Source organism: Nomia melanderi, chromosome 10 (genome assembly GCF_051020985.1).
Source record: "Nomia melanderi isolate GNS246 chromosome 10, iyNomMela1, whole genome shotgun sequence".
In the NCBI taxonomy this organism is placed as follows: Eukaryota; Metazoa; Arthropoda; class Insecta; order Hymenoptera; family Halictidae; genus Nomia; species Nomia melanderi.
Window position 1 is genome coordinate 1403777 of NC_135008.1, and position 21645 is coordinate 1425421.

The 21645-nt window shown below is 42.9% G+C and overlaps 1 protein-coding gene across 6 annotated transcripts in view; it reads left to right on the forward strand.

Moving 5' to 3' along the window:
• The window catches only part of 5-HT7 (5-hydroxytryptamine receptor 7), a 187927-nt gene that overhangs the window by 151563 nt on the left and 14719 nt on the right, over window positions 1-21645 (forward strand). For 5 of the 6 annotated variants that reach the window (XR_012999549.1, XM_031991850.2, XM_031991841.2 and 2 more), the window contains one exon: window positions 19417-19461. The exons of the other annotated variant lie outside the window; for it this stretch is intronic. Coding sequence is in view for 4 of the 5 variants with exons in the window: in XM_031991850.2 (XP_031847710.1) it covers window positions 19417-19461 (45 nt within the window). In the remaining variant the exon portion in view is untranslated. The remainder of the gene's footprint in view (window positions 1-19416; window positions 19462-21645) is intronic. 6 annotated transcript variants of the gene reach the window in all.

Sequence of the window (21645 nt, forward strand, 5' to 3'; positions counted from 1 at the left end):
AATGCTAGAACTGCATCCGAAAACTACATTCCACTATAACTTATTTCAACACACATTGTCTCTCGATCTTCTTACGCCATTTACCAACGTACATCGCGCCATATTCGGAGCGATCGCTCCGCCATTTTGTCCACGTCGCATGCAACTCTGTCCCGCGATTTACATTCCGTAAGCCGATGTTTGACGGCGTGCCTTCCAGGTCCAGTAACCAATGAATAGCGCTCGATGAGCCGAAAAATCATGCGAACGTGAGACGAATCCCGGGAGCCGCGCAGTCGAAGGGAAATATCTGCGCTTCGAACCAGATTCCTCGGTTATCCGACCTTTCGGCCGGCCGAAGATAAAATCGACTCGAGCGAACGGAAACCGGCAGCTTGACTTTGAAAACTGACTTTCGAACGAACTTCTGACCCAGACGAGTTTTCCATCCGTTCGCATCTTTGTCGTAAATAGAGTGAATCGGGGAGAGATGACGCAATTTTCGAAAAAGAACTATGATGTCATGAATATTATCGATTCCTGTAATTGTTCCTTCATTTGTATACTTCGAATTACTTCCTGAAACATTGTAGCTAGATCAAATGACAACAATTTGCTGAACGAGACGCGAATGAATCGAAAGTTTCCGTTGATCGCACGCGAGATGCTGGAAATATGCAGATGAAACACGGATCTCGGTAATTGAAAGCTGATCGGGACGCGGCATTAAATAATCTTCGACGAGATCGTTATCGAAACGCAACTGTACGATGCTATCGTTCCGAATGCATCGAATAAATTTGAAATTCGATGGAGACGTAGCTATGTATGGTTGCGTTGTATGCTGTATGTATGCTGAACGTTGGCTGCGAATGTGTAATCTAAATCGAAATATATTATGCAGCGCAGATGAATAGAAGCGATTACTTATTTAGCATCGCAGCTCTCGTATCGCGCTATCGTAGTCAACAGGTAGAAACTCAAACGATCAGTCCTATTTCGATCAGTTAACCCTTTGCACTCGGAAGTTTTTCGCTATTGATCAATTGTAATCAATATCCGACTTAGTCTTCCAAATATAAACAATTCATTTCCGAAACGTCGACATTCGTCCGCAAAGGGTTAAAACTGCGTGTCATTTGTTCGTCTACGCGATCACCTGGTTACTTATAATCAGCGTTAAAAAAACTACGCAAAAATTTTCTTTATCTTTCATGAATATATTTTAGAGAATAAACGGTGAAGAGAACAAGAAAATTGTTTCGACTGCGGGAGTCTTTAGCGAACGGTAATTCGGCAGTAAACCCGTTAAATGGAAATTTAATCAAGCAGCGCGACCCCGGCCTTTGCACTTCGGTATCCGCCGGCATTAAGGAGGGCGACCGGTCAAAGTCGCGCAACGGTTTGCGCCTCGGGGACCTCGTGGCCGGAAGTGCAGTCGACGTTGTCCGACCGCGCGCGTTTGAAAGGGGACCGAACGCCGGGAACGGTTACGTGATCGCGCGGTATTAAAGATGAGAGCGAAACTTCTAATTAAGGGGATGCACGCGGAACTGGTGGATCCGAAATTCGTTGCCGCCTAATGAATTCGCGTGTTTAGGAGCGGCTAGGATCGGGAGCTTAATCCGGGAGTCGCGTTTCTGTTAATCGTGCGCGGTTCTTTTGGTGTCGAGTTGTCTCGGACGAGGAAAATGTAATGTGTATCGATCGGTAGACGTATCTTGGATCTCTTGGAAATTCTAAATTCAGGTTTATTAAGTGTATGTGGTTCTTTTGGTGTCGAGTTATCTAGAACGAAGAAACTTCTAATCGATCGGCTCTCATAAGTATATATTGTATCTTCCAGAAATTCAATTCGTAAATTCAGTTTGACCAAGAATTAGATCCACGAGCCGAATTCTATCGATACTTCGATATCAAGAATACAAAGAATGACAACAATTTAATAAAGAGAACATACTTCACTAAAGAACAAACATCACAGACATTACAAATTCAGTCGTTTCCCAGCGAAATGAAACACTGCCAGGCGAGTCTCCCAATTAAAATCTAAAAGAAATCCAAACAAGAAGAACCTACTTAATTGCTCGAGAAAAGGAGAGCTCACCGAGAAATTCACCCGAGATCCCCGAAAATAATCGCTCTACCATGCCTTCAATCTCTCGATCCCTCCCTGCGCCCCCCGTGCCCCGTGCCTGACCCTTGACCCGTCACGCGAGGATAAAGAAGCGCCATAAGAATAACTTCCCGGCCTTGGAAGTGGCGAGCGGAACGCTGAAGTTGGCGATCTTTGGCGCGAGAACGGCCGATGGAAAGTCTAACGGAAAGCACGAAAGCCTACCCGGATTATTAATAGAAAAACGGAGCGCGCCTTTCGTCCGGGGGATAATAACAAGGGAAAGGGATGAGAAAAAAAAAAGCTGAAGAAAAGATCGGAGAACCGAGCGAAGGAGGTATCCTCGAGGAGGAACGCGTCGAGCGGGGCGAAGGGTCGCAGCGGCGGGGGATGAAATATTAAATTAAGCGAGCCGTATCGGATCAGCTTGATTGCTCCACATTTCGCGGCGAACTTGATTTATTTCTGGACACGACGCGCGTATCAAGCGATCGCTGTAATCTTTTCGTATTTCCGTCGTGGGAGTCGCGATCTCATTGATGCTCCGTTCGACGGACGCGACCGATGGATAATTGGCGATTAACCCTTTGCACTCTGTAGGCTCCAATATTGCGCCAGTTGTAATATTGAATGTTTTAATGAATCAAAGAAACTACCTTAAAATTATTCGATTCTCCACGCATCCAAATTTTCTACTGAGAAGGAAAATAAAAGGAAGGAATGTTGCATTTTTCGTTTTCACTGGAGACACTATAAAAATTAGTTGCAATTGCTAATAGATTACTATACCATCTTCTCTGGTTATTTGGGGATTTAGTGATAAGTGATATTGAGTTAATATAACGATTAATGAGGAAGAATAGAAAATTCTTTTCTACGAGCGATCTGTTTCGTTTTCTATTTTAAGACCTACGTTGAGTACGTCGGATAATATAGGTTGATTTTAATTAGTAATCTGTAAATAATATTCAGGATTAATATATTCAGTTTGTTGATGCATTAGTATATTAAGGAGTCGGAGATCAGAGGTTAAACGTAAATTAGCTCCCCTTGTTAGCGTATTAACGAGAACTGTAAATTCCGAGTAACGAAGCGCGCGGCGCTTTATTAATTGAGATAACGCGGTTAAACGGGACGAAGCGAGATGCAGAATATAAGAAACGAAGCTGGCAAGGTAAAGCTTCCCGGTTTAAGAGCAGTTACCCGTTGATTATTCCTGCGAAGGGACCTAGGAACATGTGTGGCGAAGAATGAGCCGCGCAAATGAAATTTTTATCCGTGAAACTTGATGCGATTGGCCTAATGAAATATAATCGCGCTCGCGGGATTGCCGGGCGCGACGGGCGACCGCGCGTTAGGGAAATTCTCGCGATTTCAATGGGAAAAAGGGGATTCAGCGCGGTTTAAGCGTCCCGACGATGAGAGAAGACGATTGAAACCATTCGTTTCTGAGGGACGTTCCCGCGGAATTATGCCGCGAACGTTGCAATCGTAATCCCGTAAATGACCCTGGGAATCCCCTGCGAAATTACATGGAAAGGAACTTTCCCGGAGGAATGTTTCGGAACGAAATTACTGTAAGAAAGAAGGGTCTCGTTGGGAAATTACCATAACTCTGATACCGTGGACCGCGTCGTGTCAGTGTAACACTTTTTCACGGTATTTAATATAAACCTTGGGAAACGAGAAATATTGTAAAGAAAAATTCGAGGGGAAGAGAATCCGAAAACCAATTTGTCCAAGTCTTTTCTAAACGAAGCTTAAACTTTTGCACTCGAGAGGTGACTCTCGGTCACCACTTGATTTCATGTAGTAGAACTATAAAATTTGATATTCAATATTCAACTGTACATAATGCATCGGTGTGTGAAATATCACCGTTCGTCGAGCTAATCTTAACCCTTTGCACTCGGAAGTTTCTCACTAGAAATGTTTAACATTTTTTCAAGGCATTGTACAAAATTCAACATTAAGTATCAGGTTTTATAGTTCTACCACGTCAAATCGAATGGTGACTAACAGTCGCCTTCCGAGTGCAAAGGGTTAACCCTTCATGTGTCGATACATTACACAAGGTTTAATATTGAATTGAAAATTTTATAAGTTTGCTGCGTCGAATCAGGTGGCGACCGACAGTCGCCTTCCGAGTGCAAAGGTGAATAAAATTGTTGCAAGGCGAACGATCCTAGCGAAAGTTCCGTTGCAATCGCTGGATGTTACACGTGGCGAAGATAGGTGTGCTTTTTTTAGCGCGAGGTTTATCTCGATGAACCTTGAAAGTCGGGAAAAGGAAGCGGCGGCGGCCGAGGTACGATCGGGACGTTTCCCAAGGAAATAACAGCTGCGACGGGAACCGTCGGAAACGGAGAAGCAAACCGAGAGGTTGGCGTGATCTGTTCCCCTAAACTGATTCCGCTGCGGGCTATAGGAAAATATCTGATTTGGCCGCCTATACTAGATAAACTACGTTAATGCGGGACTCTTTTGTTAAGCCGACACGCCACTCGCCTATCTGATCGGCAACCGTGAAAATAAATTCGCTTCCCATGCGTGCGCGGCCGGTATCGACGGTCGTAATCGTTCGTCGTTAATAAACAACCGAGCCTATCGTGAAATCTTAATTCGCCGGGATTTTAATCACCCATAAACGGGACTTCACGCGAGATCAAGGCCGAGGCCGCCGGGAAATTGTTTGCTCCGCGGACTATTTGACGAAAAACGATGTGTTCGTTCGAGATGATTAGATAATTTAGTTTAGCAGTTGATCGGGATTCAGGAGTTTGACGATTCGGTGGTTTATTCAGTCAGGAATTTGGTGATTTATTTATTTAGCTATTTGCTGACTTGGTAGTGTGTTCGTTTGACGACTCGGTGGATCAACGATTTATTTATTTGATCGTTTAATCATTCAGTGATTCGTTTATTTAGTAATCTAGTAATTCGGTGATGTATTTATTTAGGAACTTCGCGAGTTGTTTATTTAGTTTGGTGGCTTGGTAATGTATCTATTTAACGATTCATTTGTTTGGAAATTTAACGGTTTACTGATTTAGTCATTTAGTCGTTCGTTTATTTAGCAGTTTCGTTGTTTAAAGTAATTCAAAGGGAAACGAGGATTCGATGTTTTCCATTAACGAATTGTGAATGTTTCAGTGAACATTTTTCTACGAGTGTTTTCAATTCACCGTGATTCGAATGTTTGCGGATTCTATGAGTAATTAACATCACAGTAATTGCGTTAAGTGTCGAAATGAAACGTAAGAAAGGATAATTCGTCCACTGGCCAACTTTCTTATCGTCAGTCACGAATATCTGCTTCTCATTTCGAGATTCCTGGAAACATCTCGACACGGAATCTCTAATAATTACGCCTGATAAATTGAATTCCTTATCGCGCCGTAAAGACCTGATAACGGATTATGACTAGAAAGACCATTGTTACAATTCATTCCTCTATTGGCCCGCCAGCCACGTCTATTCTTAGCTCCCTCCATTTCCCTTCGACGATCATCCTATCTCGCGAATATTTACCGCGACGAATTGCGTGCCGCCTAAATGGTTGACTTATACTACTAGCAAGTCAGTGACTTCTACGAAAATCCTCAGAAAGTCTACAAACACGAATATCTCTTGAAATCATAATGTTCCACATTACCCTTAGGAACCTAACATACAAACACCAGAAACTTCCGATTATTATAATTAAAATAAACATTGTTTTCCTCCATCAAGCCACAAAATAATTCCATCTGTTTCTACATTTTACGCACACCTTGACACGTTGACTGCCAGAAAAATTTCAGAGATTTGTGTATCGCTTATCCTTTTGTAGCAAAGACAAAGAGGAACAATTATTTATTATTTAATATCGCAATGCTTACGTTACACTGTTATCTAATAATGTACGCTACGAAATATTTCCATTCGACGTTACTTATCCGACAAATTGTAATTATTGTCGGATAATTCGGAAGCTCCGGTCATCGATGACATGGCAGTCAACGTGTTAAAAATTCACAATAAAAACAACGTTATTCACTTCCCATAAAATCCATTAAACGCGTCTAAAATAATCCTTGTTCCTTCCAGCAACCTGTCGAATGATTCCTGTTTCTACGTCTAAATAGTTGGCGTCAGATTCGAAGGGGTTGAATATTATTCTCTCGAATCCCGGGCCAGGCGAATAAAGTTTCTATTAGCGGAACAGGTAGCCGAGATAGGCACGAGTTACGCGTACAATTGCGGCTCGCGTCGCGTCGCCGGAGAAAATTCCGCGGCGTATAACGGTCATCCCGCGGCGAAATATACGGAAATATGGAGCCATTCGGTTGAAACTGCGCCCCCGTCCCCTTGTATCTCCGTCGCAATGTGTCCCCACACCCCCGGCCCGTAGCCGAGGCCATGCCAGAATCACGTTGCACAAACCGCAAGCCACTAAGGCGATGCTCTAGCGGCAAGTGGGCGGGCGACAACCTTAACCAGGCCGCATCATCTACAGGGCGTTCAAAAAATTCCGTGCCGCGTTTGATAGCGTAAAATATGTCGAACTAAAATTAACCCTTTGAACTCTGTAGGCACCAATATTGCACCAGGAATAATATTAAATATTTTAATGAATTAAAGAAGCTACCCTAATTAGATTTTTACTAAAATATCGAAGGTATGTTATAGCAATTTTCATTTTCACTAGAGATACCATAAAAATTAGTTGCAGTTGCTGATAGATTACAAAACTATCTGGAGTGCTAAGGGTTAACAAAGTAATTATATTTATTTAATTCAAAATATCGCTAAATTCTGGACACCCCACTACTACACGGTTTTAACAGTAATTTCATTCCTAGTTGCGTTGACCCCTTGCCCTATGATTCCTTTCTGAATTGTGATCCAACTTTGTTACTTATAATTTATTGAAAATAAGAGAAAATTCCAGTCTTATTCTATGCGAATGCTCTGAAGTATAATCATTGATAACAGAAGAATAATATATAATCTGCATTCAAACGAATTGACTAATATCTTTTTTCTTGAATTCTCTTTGAAATCTTCACGAGTCTGACACGATATGTAGGATAAGGGGTTAAATAACTCTCCGTTGGTCTATTTACATTTATACTTTCGGCTTTCAAGCGAGAATGATCGAACAACTCCGGAACTAATGGTTTCTCCCTCGATTTGTCAAGGTCCTTTATTTGTTTTGATGAATAACACACACTCCTGAGCCCCGGCGCCAACTTTTTTAACCACTCTGTATGGAAAGGGACCTATCGGTGTCCCGGGTAAGAGCGCAGTGTGGTTAAGGGTCGAAGGGGCGTGGGGGGATCGAGTTGCGACCGCCGTCAGCGTATACATTTCTCGAAATCCGACGATTTATCACGGTCTCTTCGAGGAGGACGCCAATAACGGCGGTCTCTCGGTTCGCAACTTCGCTTTTTACGCCGCCAACGGCTCCTCGCGGTCGATCGGGACCCGGATACGATATTTCCCGATTTCCCGCGGAAGACAGAACGATATTTTCTGTCGTCGATCGCGATCGATGCGCGATTTTCACCGTAGATCCTGCTTTCGACGACTCGTGGATGCGTCGTTGAGATTTAAATGTCCCACGAAAATCGAAATTACAATTATTTAAAGTTTGAACAACTCGATTGACTCGATTGATAATTAAATTTAAATTCTAGCGGCAGACAGAACGATATTTTCTGGCGTTATTTGGGATCGATGCGCGATTTTCAACGTAAATCCTGCCTACGAAGACTCGTGGATGCGTCGACGAGATTTAAATGTTCGATGAAGATCGAAATTACAATTATTTAGAGTTCGAACAACTCGATTGACTCGAATGATGATTAAATTTAAATTCTACCGTTGGAAATATCGATTTACTTCAACGGTAACGAGAGGACCGAAGTTTCTCGCATGCGAATCGACGTTCATCGAGTTGAACTTGGTTCTCTAACGGAAATAATAATTAATTGCGTTCCTCGTGGCTCGACAGCGATAGCTTTACAAACGTTTTACAAGGCCGAATGAAAAAAGGAATTGAACTTGAGTGTTCGGGTGTTAACTGGCTCGCGATGGGAAGGAAACTTCGTTTTGGCGCGTTTTCAATTTAACGAGGCCCTTACCGAGGGATAGAATGTTCCGTTCGAATCCCTGTTCGGGAAGTTGCCGCGGAAAAATCGGAATTTCCATGAAGATCAACAGCCCGGTAATTACAAAGTTAAATGGAAATCTTGCGGGCCGAAGGAGCATCGAAAATATTTCGGAATCTTATAATATCTTATAATAACCAGCAACGTTTCAACTTTCCCGCGGTGTATTATGGAAAACTCGCCGAAGCTGTTCGTCGATAGCATAACTTGCCTCGTCGATGGAAATTTTAACTTTGCGATGAAACGAGATGATCCCAGGATAAATAAATGATAAATAGCTAATGTAGAACTTTTCGTATACATCTTTTATCCTTTGAAACTCGGGCAAACGAAATTCCGATCTAAAGTATATCGTGTTTCATTATCCGCAGATTGTTCTTCATTATCTTGATTAGACGAAAAGAAGACTGTATTATCGATGGAATGGTCGAATATTTCATAACTGTAGCGAACGTGACGGATAGTCGTCGAAGAAAGTTCGAACGATATTGCGCGATGTAATTCATACAACGCGCAACACGGCGGTGTATTCGAGGAAGCAAAAAGCTCGACAAATAAGAGGATCCCCCTTAACTAGATTTTCCGGTGCTTGGGCACGCTAAATCACCAACGGTCATAAATCTTTCGCGAAAGTCAAGTCGCTCCGGACGATCCTGATTACCACTCGCTCTGGCCGCCCTTCGCTTTATCATTGCGGCCAGATAAGGCCCTGCGAGGACCTTTTCTTCGATCCTATTCTACGCGGTGCTTAGAAATGACGGATTTTTCTTTGCTCGCTGATGGAAAATCGCTGAACTTTGAGTATATTTGTTGTCGATAGGATAATAGAGATATTGAGGTAAAATAATGGGAATATTAATGGAGGAATAGTAGTGTTAATGGAATAATAGGAATATTAATGGAATAGAAATATTAATAGGACGATGGAAATGTTCGTAAAATAATAGAAATACTGATTCAGCAATAGAAGTATTAATGAAATAATAGAAATATTGATTCAACAATAGAAATATTAATGAACTAGTGGAAACCTTAATAGACTATTCATACGATAGCAATAGAAACCATGGGAATATTAATGGAATAATAGTAATGTCAATGGAATAATAGAAATATTAATTTAATAGAAATATTAATAGGACAATGGCAATATTAATAAAATAATAGAAATATTAATGAAATAATAGAAACGTTAATAGATCATTAACACGATAGAAATGCCCATAATTCCTCAACGACACTACGAAGAGAAGTCGAGCAGAAATCGTGTCATTAGAATATCTTGCGAATTAATACATCGCGCGAATATCGAATATCAAAGCTTTTCATTCCGATGCGTCGAATTAAATGGCGACACAGATTCAATGAGAAAATTCATTAATAACCTCGCGGAACGATAGCACCATTCCATCTTGTTTCTCGACAAACGTCAACTTGTTAACGTGATTGACGTACGAAATTGGATGTGCTGTGAACGCGCCACGCGCGCAAACAATTACACGAATTGAAAGATCGTTTCAGAAATATTTACGGTTGCATTAAAATTGCTTTCCTTTCGAGCCCTGTGAACGAAGTCATTGATAAATGGAAAAATTCTTTGGACTTCTTACACTGTAAATCTTGCCGATGTTAAAGACAACTTTCGAAATTGCTCCAACAGACAGTTAATACATCAACACGATAAAACTACGATTGTTAGATTGAACTGCATTGTTACTATTGCAGGTTCATCTAGCTGAATGTCACCACATTAGTTAGCATTATTTATAATATAGAAATGTTTTCAAATAATCATGGTTTCATTGAGTGAACTACAGTAATTCGATTTGGTCGAGGGTCACCGGTGACCTCCATGACATTCAACGTGTTAACATGATCAATTAATTAATATTCTATCCGAAAAGAAAGAAGATATATAAAAGAATAATCATCGAGTGGCAGAAATGATTTTTCTAAAACATTTCTGAATAATATAACGCGAATCTCTTCAACTGTAGAAATCGAGGTTCTCGAGGCAAGCTTCGCTCGTTTCTATCGGCGATATCTCTTGTTCCCGGTGATCATTAATGAAAAGGAACCGCGAAGAACAACGGGGGCTAGGAAAAACGATCGTGAGGGATCGGCCAATTTACCGAAGAATTCACGCTCGGGAAAACAGCCAAGTCCGGCGAACTTCCTCCGAATATAGCCTTTGAACTGTGATTACTCGCGTCATTGGTCACGTCTGTTACAATATTCTTCCGCGGCCGGGAGAAACTTTCATTTCGACCGCCTAATTACGCGTAAACGAACGTTATTTATTCCCCATCGAGCGTTTTCTCGATTTCCGCAGTATTCAGAGCACACGCGCCACATGAGCTCAGCGGCGAGAGTAAATAGCACGCCAAGGGGTTAATTACGCAATCCACAAATTCCGCAACTCGAAAGCTCTCCAAACTTCCAAACTCTTTGAAACGTTCAAAATCAATGAAACACCGAAAACAGTCTAATCCCATCGCGCAAGCAACAATTAACAACTTCTCCCTAAAACGTCTGAATTCTCTGTAAGCAACGGAGACTCGAAAAATTTGATTAATTATCCGGAATCCTATCTTTCATAGCACCGTGCAGTTCGCGTCTACAAAGCCTCCTTCGGCTGATCGCAAAATAATTAACGCGATCGGGATAGGGCGGCACGCTCGAATCCTCCGTTCATGATTTAACGCGATCAACGGCCGGACATTAGTGTTCATTACGGAATGATTAACATTGAATCGGCCGGGCGGAACACGCTCGCGGGCGGCGAGGTCCCCGAACAAATTACGCTGTTTTCTAAGGGGATTCCCTGTATCGGGTCGAGCCCGTCAATCAAACGACGCTCTCTCTCGCGGTGGAGAAAGAGGCTGCCGAGAGAGAGAGAGACAGAGAGAGAGAGGGTGAGAGAGGAGCTCACTGCGAAGGGAAGGTTACTCTGTTCGAGGCCATCGCTCTTTATTGATCGATCCTTGCATTCATGGAGCGCAGGATATCCATTAGGAGCTCAGCCCTGTGGGTTACGTGCACGCGCACACGTGTGAGTGATCACTTTTGCTCCACTTTTAATGATTATCATTCGTTTAACCCTTTGGCTGCGACGGGATTCTCGAGTGTTACCAAGAAAGTGTACTGGAACTGTGGAAACTTGAATGGAACTGGATTAAACCGATCTGAAGTGATGAAGTTTGTGTAATTATGATAATATATGAGTATGTAATTGTTACAATTGTCGATAATCTTTTATGATAATAACATGGAAACCAAATTTTTAAAGCGGCTTTGGGTGCCAATAGTAGGCAAAATGATATTTTGGTACATGAAGACGAAATTCCTATTCCATTAACTGTAGAAGCAAATATTAATATTATTCGATTGTTAGGATAACCTTATAATAAACAGAAGTTCCTTACATCGATATTTTTCATCGAAACGATCATTGGACTCTACAACTCTTGTCCAAGATATTAGTTTCTTATTCAATTTTTATAAAAATTCAGCGTTCTAGTATTAACCCTTTGAACTCTGTAGGCTCCAATATTGCACCAGTTATAATATTAGATATTTTAATGAATCTTAAAGAAACTACTATGTTACATTTCTAATTTTCGCTAACAAATTGCTGATAGATTACAAAACAATCTGGAATGCTAAGGATTAATCAATTCTTTAGCGACGTCCTCGACGTCTTTGACGACTATTCGTTGCCAATTTCTCTTGATTCATCACACAAAAGTAGGAAGAATCTTCCAGTGGCTCCAATCGATCTCCTCCATGGCAGCTGCGTCTAAAGGCAGCAACGCGGCCAATGTTTTATCCGTTAACGTTTTAACCCGCGGCGAGCCAGACTGAGAAACCGTGATCAGACCGAAAACGGATCCTGGAGATCCTCGCAATTTCCTTTCCATCCTGCCGGCACAGCAGAGATTATTTTCGAGGGAATCACGGATTTAAGATCGGTGTCCGTTCGTGGATCAATGCTCGCAGGCTACTCGATATTTTATGTACCGAATCGTTCGACGAGACAGAATTATTCATTTCTTAAAAATTGTAACATTATTCCCTTACATCTGTCGTTCAAAGTTAAATCCGGAAAGCGAAAATTGAAATTGATGTTTCAGCTTCTGAAACGATTATAAGATACTCAGGATATTTAATTGATTTGACACAGCTAAATTATAGAGTTTGACATTTAATATCAAACTTTGTACAATGCATCGACATGTGAAATATTAAAATAGCCTCTTTCTTTAATTTATGTACGACTTCTCGTTAAGTCAGTTTGAATATTCAAAAAGTAAATCCTTGAGTAACTAAAGAGAATGTTATTCCATGAAAATTTAGAGAAATCATGAAATATCAAAAAATCTACATTGACTTCTGAGGGACTGATACAAGGAGACAATGTTACACACTTTCATAAACGAATAATTCTTTCTTCGAGCGTTTGTTTAATATTATTTCGTGTCATTTCCTTTAATATCTCCTCGGTATTACCACCCTTTATACCAGTTTCCGGTTCCGTTCGCGAAAGGACATGAAATCTCATCGGATGTCCCCGGTTCTACATCGAAGACACCCGCTTTCATTTCTGCGTCGAGAGCTCTCGGATTCGCCTAACGGAACGTCCGGGTGTAACGCAAAGGGCCCCGGAATTCGGTTTATGAAACGATAAAGGAGTGCGCGTGCACACGTTGCAAATAAATTTCCATTTTTCGTTTCCACGCGAACATTCGGCGAAACAAAGGTGCCGGCGCACTTGGAATTCCAAGCAAGTAGCCGCCTCTTCCGTTTCGATCCTGATCGAGTAACGCTGAACGCAGTTCGGTGGAAACGAGTCCATCCGACACTCAATGTGAATTCGAGTGATGTTAATATCATTCAAATAATAATGATGATACAATGACTAACCCTTTGCACTCGAGAGATTCTCACTTGAAATATCCAATACGTTCTGATTAGATGTAGACGAGATACTTTGAAATGAATTTATTAAGAAATCACATATGAATTAAGGAACTAAAGCTATTTTCTTGAAATATTTCACTATCAATGCAGCATACAGAGGGTAATGATAAATATCAAAGTTTATAAAGTTGCTCTATCGAATCATCTGGCGACTGGGAGTCGCCTTTCGAGTAAAGGGTTAATGTTATACAAATTTTTTCACGTTTGTTACACGCGCTAGACTTTGTGTCGTCATTGTTATTCGAATAATATTATCGATAATAGTACTGTTATGTCAATATTAATACTATTCGAATAATGACGATAATAATTATAATCACTAGAAACATACGTGCACCGCGACAACGAATATTACACAAATCCCCTTTTAAGTTCACATTTGTTGCAGGCTTCTACATTTCGACGCCATTACTATTCGAGTAACATTAATATTAATCATAATTAACATTCATATTAATACACTATTCATGCTCCCATAGAATCAATAGCCACGAAAAACGGGTTCCAGCGATCCAGTTTCCATAATAGAATTCCCGTGTCGCGACATTTTCCATTCGCCGGGCGCGTGAAATAAAGCGCGCGCACGCGTGCTTCGATCCGCGAGGGGGAAAAAAAAAGGGCAAACGTAGAACGAAGATAGGCGCGTGGGAATGACAGGAAAAACAGAATTGATAAATCCCGAAAGCGATGGAAATACGAGGTCGCCGTAGAACTCGGCCGCAGCGACTAATGCTTTAAGAGATTAAATCCATTCGGAAGCATGGTTACCGCGGCCCGGTAACCTCCGGTGACGCATTATTCCAATTTACAATCCGCGTTCGGTAATATTTTCTGTTTTCCATCGGGCCGGCGTCGCGCGCGGCCACGAAAACGGGACAGATTTACACGCGGCCGTATATAAACGCGGCCAAAGTGAAAAGTCTTTCCCGCGCGTTCGCGAATGAAGACGCAGGACGCCGCGTTCCGCATTCATCTTAACGTATCGATTCTCTGCGAATTAATTGTTCCAGTGGCAAGTTCACTTCGCAAACGGTATTATTATTAACGGTATTTTGACGCATTGCTCATCTGCGAATTCATTTTTTTGTGCGGAATCATTGGTCGTCTTTGCGTTTTACACGGTGTTATTCGTGAACGATCGAGTGTCAGTCTTGTTCCTATTTGTTTATCAATTCAATAATTATATAAAAATGTTCTATATGGATAAGGTAAAGTTACATGGGAGTAGAAATTCCCCGTATTCATTTTGACGCATTGCAAATTCATTTTTCTGTGCGAAATCATTGGTCGTCTTTGCGTTTTACACGGTGCTATTCGTGAACGATCGAGTGTCAGTATTGTTCCTGTTTGTTTATCAATTCAATAATTATATAGACATGTTCTATATGAATAAGGTAAAGTTACATGGGAGTAGAATTCTAGAAAAACCAGATCGTACGGCTGAATTCAAAGGAACGAGTAAGATTTAGTATGACTTTTGGTGAAAACACACGAGGTACTCTAATTGTTTATTACGGAGGACCCTTTTCCATCGTGATTCTACTTTCCTAAGCATGATCCAGGAAACTGGAAATCGCGCGGGGATCTGCACCGCACTGATCATAGATTCACATCAATTTCCTCGTCGAGAGACAACGCGCGGTTAGTCGGCCAGCCAATTTTCGCGGGTCGGACGGTTTAACGGGTGAATTACGCGCGGGACCGTTCGCGCTCCGCGCGGCCACCTTTTCGCCGTGTAAATCCGGCTTTAATAGACGCGCGACGAATAAATTGGACGAGAACGGGCCGGGGATGGAAAAAATTGCGCGGCTCGGCTTTTTCGACGGTTTTCAGCTAAACGTGGAAGGAAACTGCGTCGCGGATTAACACTGAAACTGTCAGGTGCATCAAAATCATTCGTTCCTGATTTCTTCGTCTTGCAATTAATGAAAATATAACTGGATTTGTTTCGTTGCTTGCGATAGAAATTGATTTAATGAGGGAATGTATCATAATGAACGTATCGTATTATTAACGCATCGACTAATGAACCGTAGCTAATGAAAATCTCACGAGATCGAAAGAATTCATTGAATGAAACGGAAGATGAAAGGCAGCAATGCCTTCCCCGACCTGGTCGAACCGTGCAGAGCTTAATGGAATTTGGTTCATTCGATGAATCTCAATGCAAATCAATTTAGCTCGGCGAATGAGTTGTCACCCGAAGACTGGCGCAGCCGTGAATGCATTTTCGTGTTAAGGGTTAACGATGTTCGGTTCGATTCAGACGAATTCGACGCAGATCCGAAGCGTTCTCCGAGCGTTTCCGACGATGTCCGGCGTCTTTCGTTGTACAGGGTCGACCGCGGGGAAGTTTCCCGTCTTAAGATAGTAATTTAACGTAGTAAATAGATGTTACCGCTATAATACGTGGTAAACTATAAGTCTTTTCGACGCAAGAAACATAAGTAGCTTATATCTAGCCGAATCCATTAACGTCCTACATAACCTCTTTTGATCTGCGACGCTAGAACAAGCGCTGCCGACAAAATGGCGGGTCCCAGGTTTCTTACTTCGCAACTATTGGTATCTTAAATGCGCTAAAAACCCGAAATGACTTGGAAAATAACTAACTTCAATATTGCAATCAATATAAAAAGAAACCGAAAGCCAAAAATGAATGTAATAATATTCCAGGCCGTGAAAGCATCAAGACTACTATCCAAAATTCTATTGTTCCTCGCATTTGCTTATTACCCTAAAGATACGGTGCAGATTACAAAGTGGCAGAGTTATTAAACGAACAGAGAATCGTGTTTAACACGACATTCACGGTGCGACGCAGCTTGTCGAGCAAAATCACGCGCGACCCGTGCAGCAGCGTAATCGAACGAGCTGCTAGCTGCGAGCGCGCCGTTAGCCAGGACTCGTGTAAACATTATGACAGACAAACCCGGCGATCCGGAGCTAACGATTTTCGTGATGCCGACCGACTCTATCTACGATCGTTACACGGCCGCCGGCGCATCCGGCGGAGTCGTTAGAAGATATTAATTGAACGTTCGACGCTCGCTTGATGAAGACGACCGATTTCAATGCCGACACTCGTTAGCCGCTTCTCGAATGGATCCCGGCGAACACCGGGATTCTACCGGATTCTGCATAATTCTGTAACACGACGTAGAAACGTGAAATATCCTGCTTCGATTATGCATCTACTATCTATCGGTAACGCGAGGGAAACTTCCCAGACGATCTCGCTTCGCTGTTAACGATCGAGTACCCGTTTTCGTGGTTTCCTTCGCGCAATTTGTACATAACTCGCTCGTGCAGTTACGCGAGAATTTCGATTACCCTCGTGGAAATTTGAAGTTACGATCATTTTTTGAATACTTAGATTTATACTTTGAAAAACGAATTCAAACGTATTGTAACGTGATAGTCTCGTTGCATTACATATACTAGATGATTTTTAAATATATCACTCCATATGAAACGATTAATAAACGAAATTAGCGTACACATCCGTGAAAAATCGGTGAAAACAGCGTTCTTCGCGCGATAGTTTGCCAAATCTCTGAGTTAATCCTCATCAACCCTTATCGAGAATCTATCAAGCTTCCGAAAAGTTCTCCGCGAAAGCCAGGAAAATGAAATTAAATTATCACGTGCTCTCTATATTAAAAAAGAACGATTAGACCGCAACTTTCGATCTCAGATTTCACAGCTCAAAGTCACCGTTCCAGCGTCATTCGACTGGAAAGGGTTAACGTGCACGAAATCTATTATTTAAGCACGTGGGCGGTTAGTTTTACGAGCAATCGCGTACCCCTGCTTCCGAAATGCATCTCATCGCGCAGTCCTGACGTGCTCCGCCCAGAAATTTCACGGAGCGCGCACTCGAGGTCCGACCGGCAGCGTTCGGTTACCTCGGCGCGATGAATTTTCATCGGGATTCGAGCCCGGCCCCGCGCGCGCGCCATCCATCACGATTCAGGGCGCGGACGACGCGGCGTCTCGCGAGGATTTCCGGCTGAAATCTTCCGGACAACCTCCGGATACGCTTGCGACGTGTCCGACGAGATTTCAAATCGTCCGCGACAATTTCGCGAGACGACAACCGATGGATCGTTTAAAAAACGACACTGGGTAGTATCATAATTCGTGAATTGATTTGAAAGAATTTCATCTTAAAAGTTTCGCGATTAAAACGTGTTAATGAATCGTTTGTTCTCTTATTTCTTGAGGCTTTCTAAGGGAAGTGAATTGTATCGTAATTTACGAGTTATAATTGAGAAGTAATAATGAGTATGGAAGTGGATTTCTTGGAGAATAGAGTGGCGCAGTCGATTGATCATTTAACCCTTTGAACTCTAGGCTCCAGTGTTGCATCAGTTATGATATTAAATGTTCGAATGAATCTTAAGGAAACTACCCTAAAATTGTTCGATTTTCCGCACATCCAGATTTTGGAAGAAACGTTGTAGCATTTCGATTACAAGACAACCTGCAGTGCTGAGGGTTGAATTAATCAATTTCAATGAACAATCGACAATAGAAAGATATACATTTTTAGGAGCATACAGTGATATATTCTCTCGCAAAGTTTTACGGTCGTCTCGCGACATGTTGCTCTGATTCCGGGCACGCGTGCATATGGATCACGGGGATCGCAGCAAATTAGTCGTTCGATACGCCGGCTGTAAAGTTTTTATCCCCGCGTAAAGCTTTTGCGACCCGTTACTTCCGAGCACTGTAGGTGGGCGTACCGAGGAGCTTATGGTTCGTAAACAATGCGCCGCGTTGGACGAACGTTTACGCAATTTATACGGAATAATCTGGATCATCGTTTGCCAAATGCATTTTCTTAATCAACGCGAGCCGGAGACCTTCGAGCGCCATCTTATTTTCTCGGCCGTATAATTCCCGCTTATACTCCGCTAGACTTTTTACGACCCTCGCGCGAACAACTCCGAGCTACATCGCAACGCCTAGGCATAAAGATTACGCTACAGATTTCCCTCGTTACGTGTTCCGTCGATGCACAGGGAATATTCCTTCGTTGTCGGAATCACGAATGAAATCCCTGATTGCGAATGTAACGAACATACATATCATTCAATCTATTCGAAGGAAAACTGCATGTTACTCTGTTGTCATCGATCCTTAAAACACGCGTTGACATAGAATGACACTGGAATTTTCTTTCAAGGAATTGTGAGTAACAAAGAGAAATATCGATTACATTAATTTCAATCTTACTTCCTCAAACGTAGTATCAACGGATCGTCTTCCCGACAAAGGGAGGCCGCGCGGAGGTCGGATCGATTGGTCGGAGCCCGTTTCGGGTATCGGGATCTACTTAAATACACGCGCTGCCCCGTGAACCCGTTACCGATGCGCGACCGGTTCCCGATCACGTACCCACCGTACCCAATTTCATTTGCCCAAGCTTTCGGGATTACACGCTGCGAGATTAGTGGCTTACGCATCGATCATCCGAGCCTAGCGATGCATGCCTGCCCCCGTAGATTGCGCAACGCAGACGGAAACGATCCAACCGCGGCGGCTCGTACAAATTCGTGACTCCGCTCGGCTCTTTCTGGAGGAGAGCGGCACACTCCCTCGTTGTAATCGCGCGTCGAGTGGTCTTACTGTTGCGTCGATACCCTGTCGTGTTGATCTTCCGGGGAATACGGTATTGGCTCGTTATAATCGCGCGTCAATACTCGTTACTGTGTTGCTAGCCCTATCATGTCGCTCTTACGAGAAATACGGTATTCCCCTGTTGCGAGCAAATATTGTGATTGCTGGTCGTATGTTGATCTTTCTGGGATTATCGTCTTGGCGTAATCACGCGTCGAATCTCATTAAAATCTGCTAGCATGCTGGTCTTTCGAGAAACACAGAATTCCATTGTTATGGGCAAATATAATTGTTACTGGAACATAATTAACTTTGAATTGGATTATCGCAGGAATATTCTCAATAGAATTAGTTAACGATCGACGAATTCAACGAAGCATTGACCAATGAAAGTCTGTCGCTACTCGTGCAGCGAATACTGTGTTTCTCGTTCTCTTTAGTCCCGTCACGAATTTGTCGACGTTCGATACCGTTCGCTATGAAATCGCAGCTTGTAGAGCGACGCTCCTCCACATTTAACATGGCTGAGTCTGAAAGTGTTTCGTAAAACGTTTGTTATAGATACGATCGAATCGTCATGGCGATACGCAGGCAAATATGACAGCGGTAAGAGAAACCCCTTAATATCAATCTATCAGTTGTTGTGTTGCTAGTCGAACGGTAGCGTTACGCTTAGTCTGCTTTCAACTGACGAGCTTCGCTCGACTTGGCCTAACTTCGTTTGCAAGACCGCGGTAGCTGCATATTCGACGATCGTAGTAATTTTCACGACTTTCCTCAACAATACCCTCATTCAAAACCGAACACGGAAAGTCGAGGAAAGCGACAAAGCATTGCCAATCTTGCTAATTCTATCGGCACTAATGTAATGCAAACGGAGGCACTTGCAATTTTCCTGTTACATTTCAAGCGCGCTCGAAAAATACTGTTCCGATGGTTCGCCCCTTTGTTAAACAACATTGATACGGATTTCAAAGTAGAAAACCAGCTCTCGCTGCACCGGGGCAAGAACGAAATCCATCAAACGTTCCATCCGAGATGAAAGAAACAAAGGAGCCGCGGCGTCCGCCATTCCGCCGGGCGGATCTCGCCTGGCAATAATTCTCGTTCGCATAAAGAGACTGCGCCCGGGAACTGGGTGGCCCGGATTTAAACATCCACGAGATTATAATCTTCCATGAAATTAGGGCGTAAAAAAGGGTCGGGCACGCCGGTAAAAATAATCAGGGGAGCAGACGGTAATTCCCGGCGCGAGGCCGAGAGGGTTGGCAGCGCGGTCCGCGACGTCGGACACCGTGGTCTCAGGTTTGTAGCGACCGAGCTCGTAAAGCCGGATTTCTCTGTCTTGCCGATTCCGCGTCTTGAACCAGCGGTTCTTAACCTGCGGGCCCCGACCGAGAATTGGGTCCTTCGTTATTTTCAACCCTTCGCGGACGAGACGTCTTCGAACCTTTGAAAACTGTTTCCATAAGAAGTTGAGATTTAAGTAGTAGGAAAGAGTATTGAGATTTGAAATAGGAAAGAACGAGCTTGTGTACCGATTTCTGAATAGAATAATTGCATTCGCAGCTGTCGATTTTAGATATGACCGTTTGAAATCGTTATTAGGCGGACATTCGATCGCAAAGGGTTAACCAGCGAACCGTGGAATTCAGTTTCGAAAGTCTCTCGTGGGTTTGTGATGGAATTATCTAATGACAAGTACAATAAGTTTATCTTAAGCAAGATGAAATTAGAAAATACAGTTTCAATCGCTATTCGAAATTCAAAAATCACGCGTGCTCTTTGATTTCTCCTTGAATCGGTAAACGTACGTGATTGTGTCTGCTCAAACGAAGGAGGTTAAGAACCACTGTCTTAAACCACCGCAGGGCATTTTCGTTCCCCTCAATTATTCCGAATGTCATCTGCATTCGTAAGAACGTCAGCCGGGTCGACCTGGCGAAACTAATCTGCATTTCGGTTCGTTTGTGCGCCGACAATTTTCTCAGCCGACTCCCCGCGGCTCTGAGACCGTCGCGTTTTCATCGACGTGATGGTCCATGCTTCCAGCTCGCACCTACACGAACGAGCTCGTCAAAAATATTTTCGCTCGTGTCGCGAATCGAAATCGCGTTTCCCTGTTTCTCGATTGATCGCGGCTGGAACCACTAAATAAGTTTAAACGGTTCATTTTCGATGTATTTTCTTTGTAATTAGCGAAAATCGCAAGGATTAGTAAAGTAGCAAGAGATCTTAGTACAAGTCGAGACGCCGTTAGAGATTGTTTCGGAGAAATTTCGATCTCGCGGTGGATTCTTGCTTCTTTTCGTCGCTTGTTTATTTAACCATTAGCGCTAGGAGGGACAGTGCGAGCTGAGAAGCAATATTTACGCTTGTAAAGTGGGCATTCTTGTGCATGGTTTCGCAGAGGCTCGCGAACGTTTACATAATGGAGTCTATTACAGGAGTAATAGATCGAGCGAGCGACAAATTCGCCGATTGCCTCCGGATTTCCTTCTCGCTAATTGTCAGTCAGCCAGGAAAGTGACCTTGCAATCAAGCTCGTCAGAGTTTCAATGGACTAATCTGTTTATCCTCGCGAGAGGGAGAGAGAGGCGGAGGGAGGGAGCGCGGCCGTAGAGCCTGTGCCTGTTCGTGCAGATCGCGATTCAGCCAATTGGGTTTTCAGGGCAACGAACCGACCTCAAACTAGCCGAAAAGTCGACCCGGTCGAATCGTTTCCTCTATCGAACACGTGAAACCCTCTCGAAGTTCTGATTCAAGTGCAAGGAATTCGCTCGAATATTC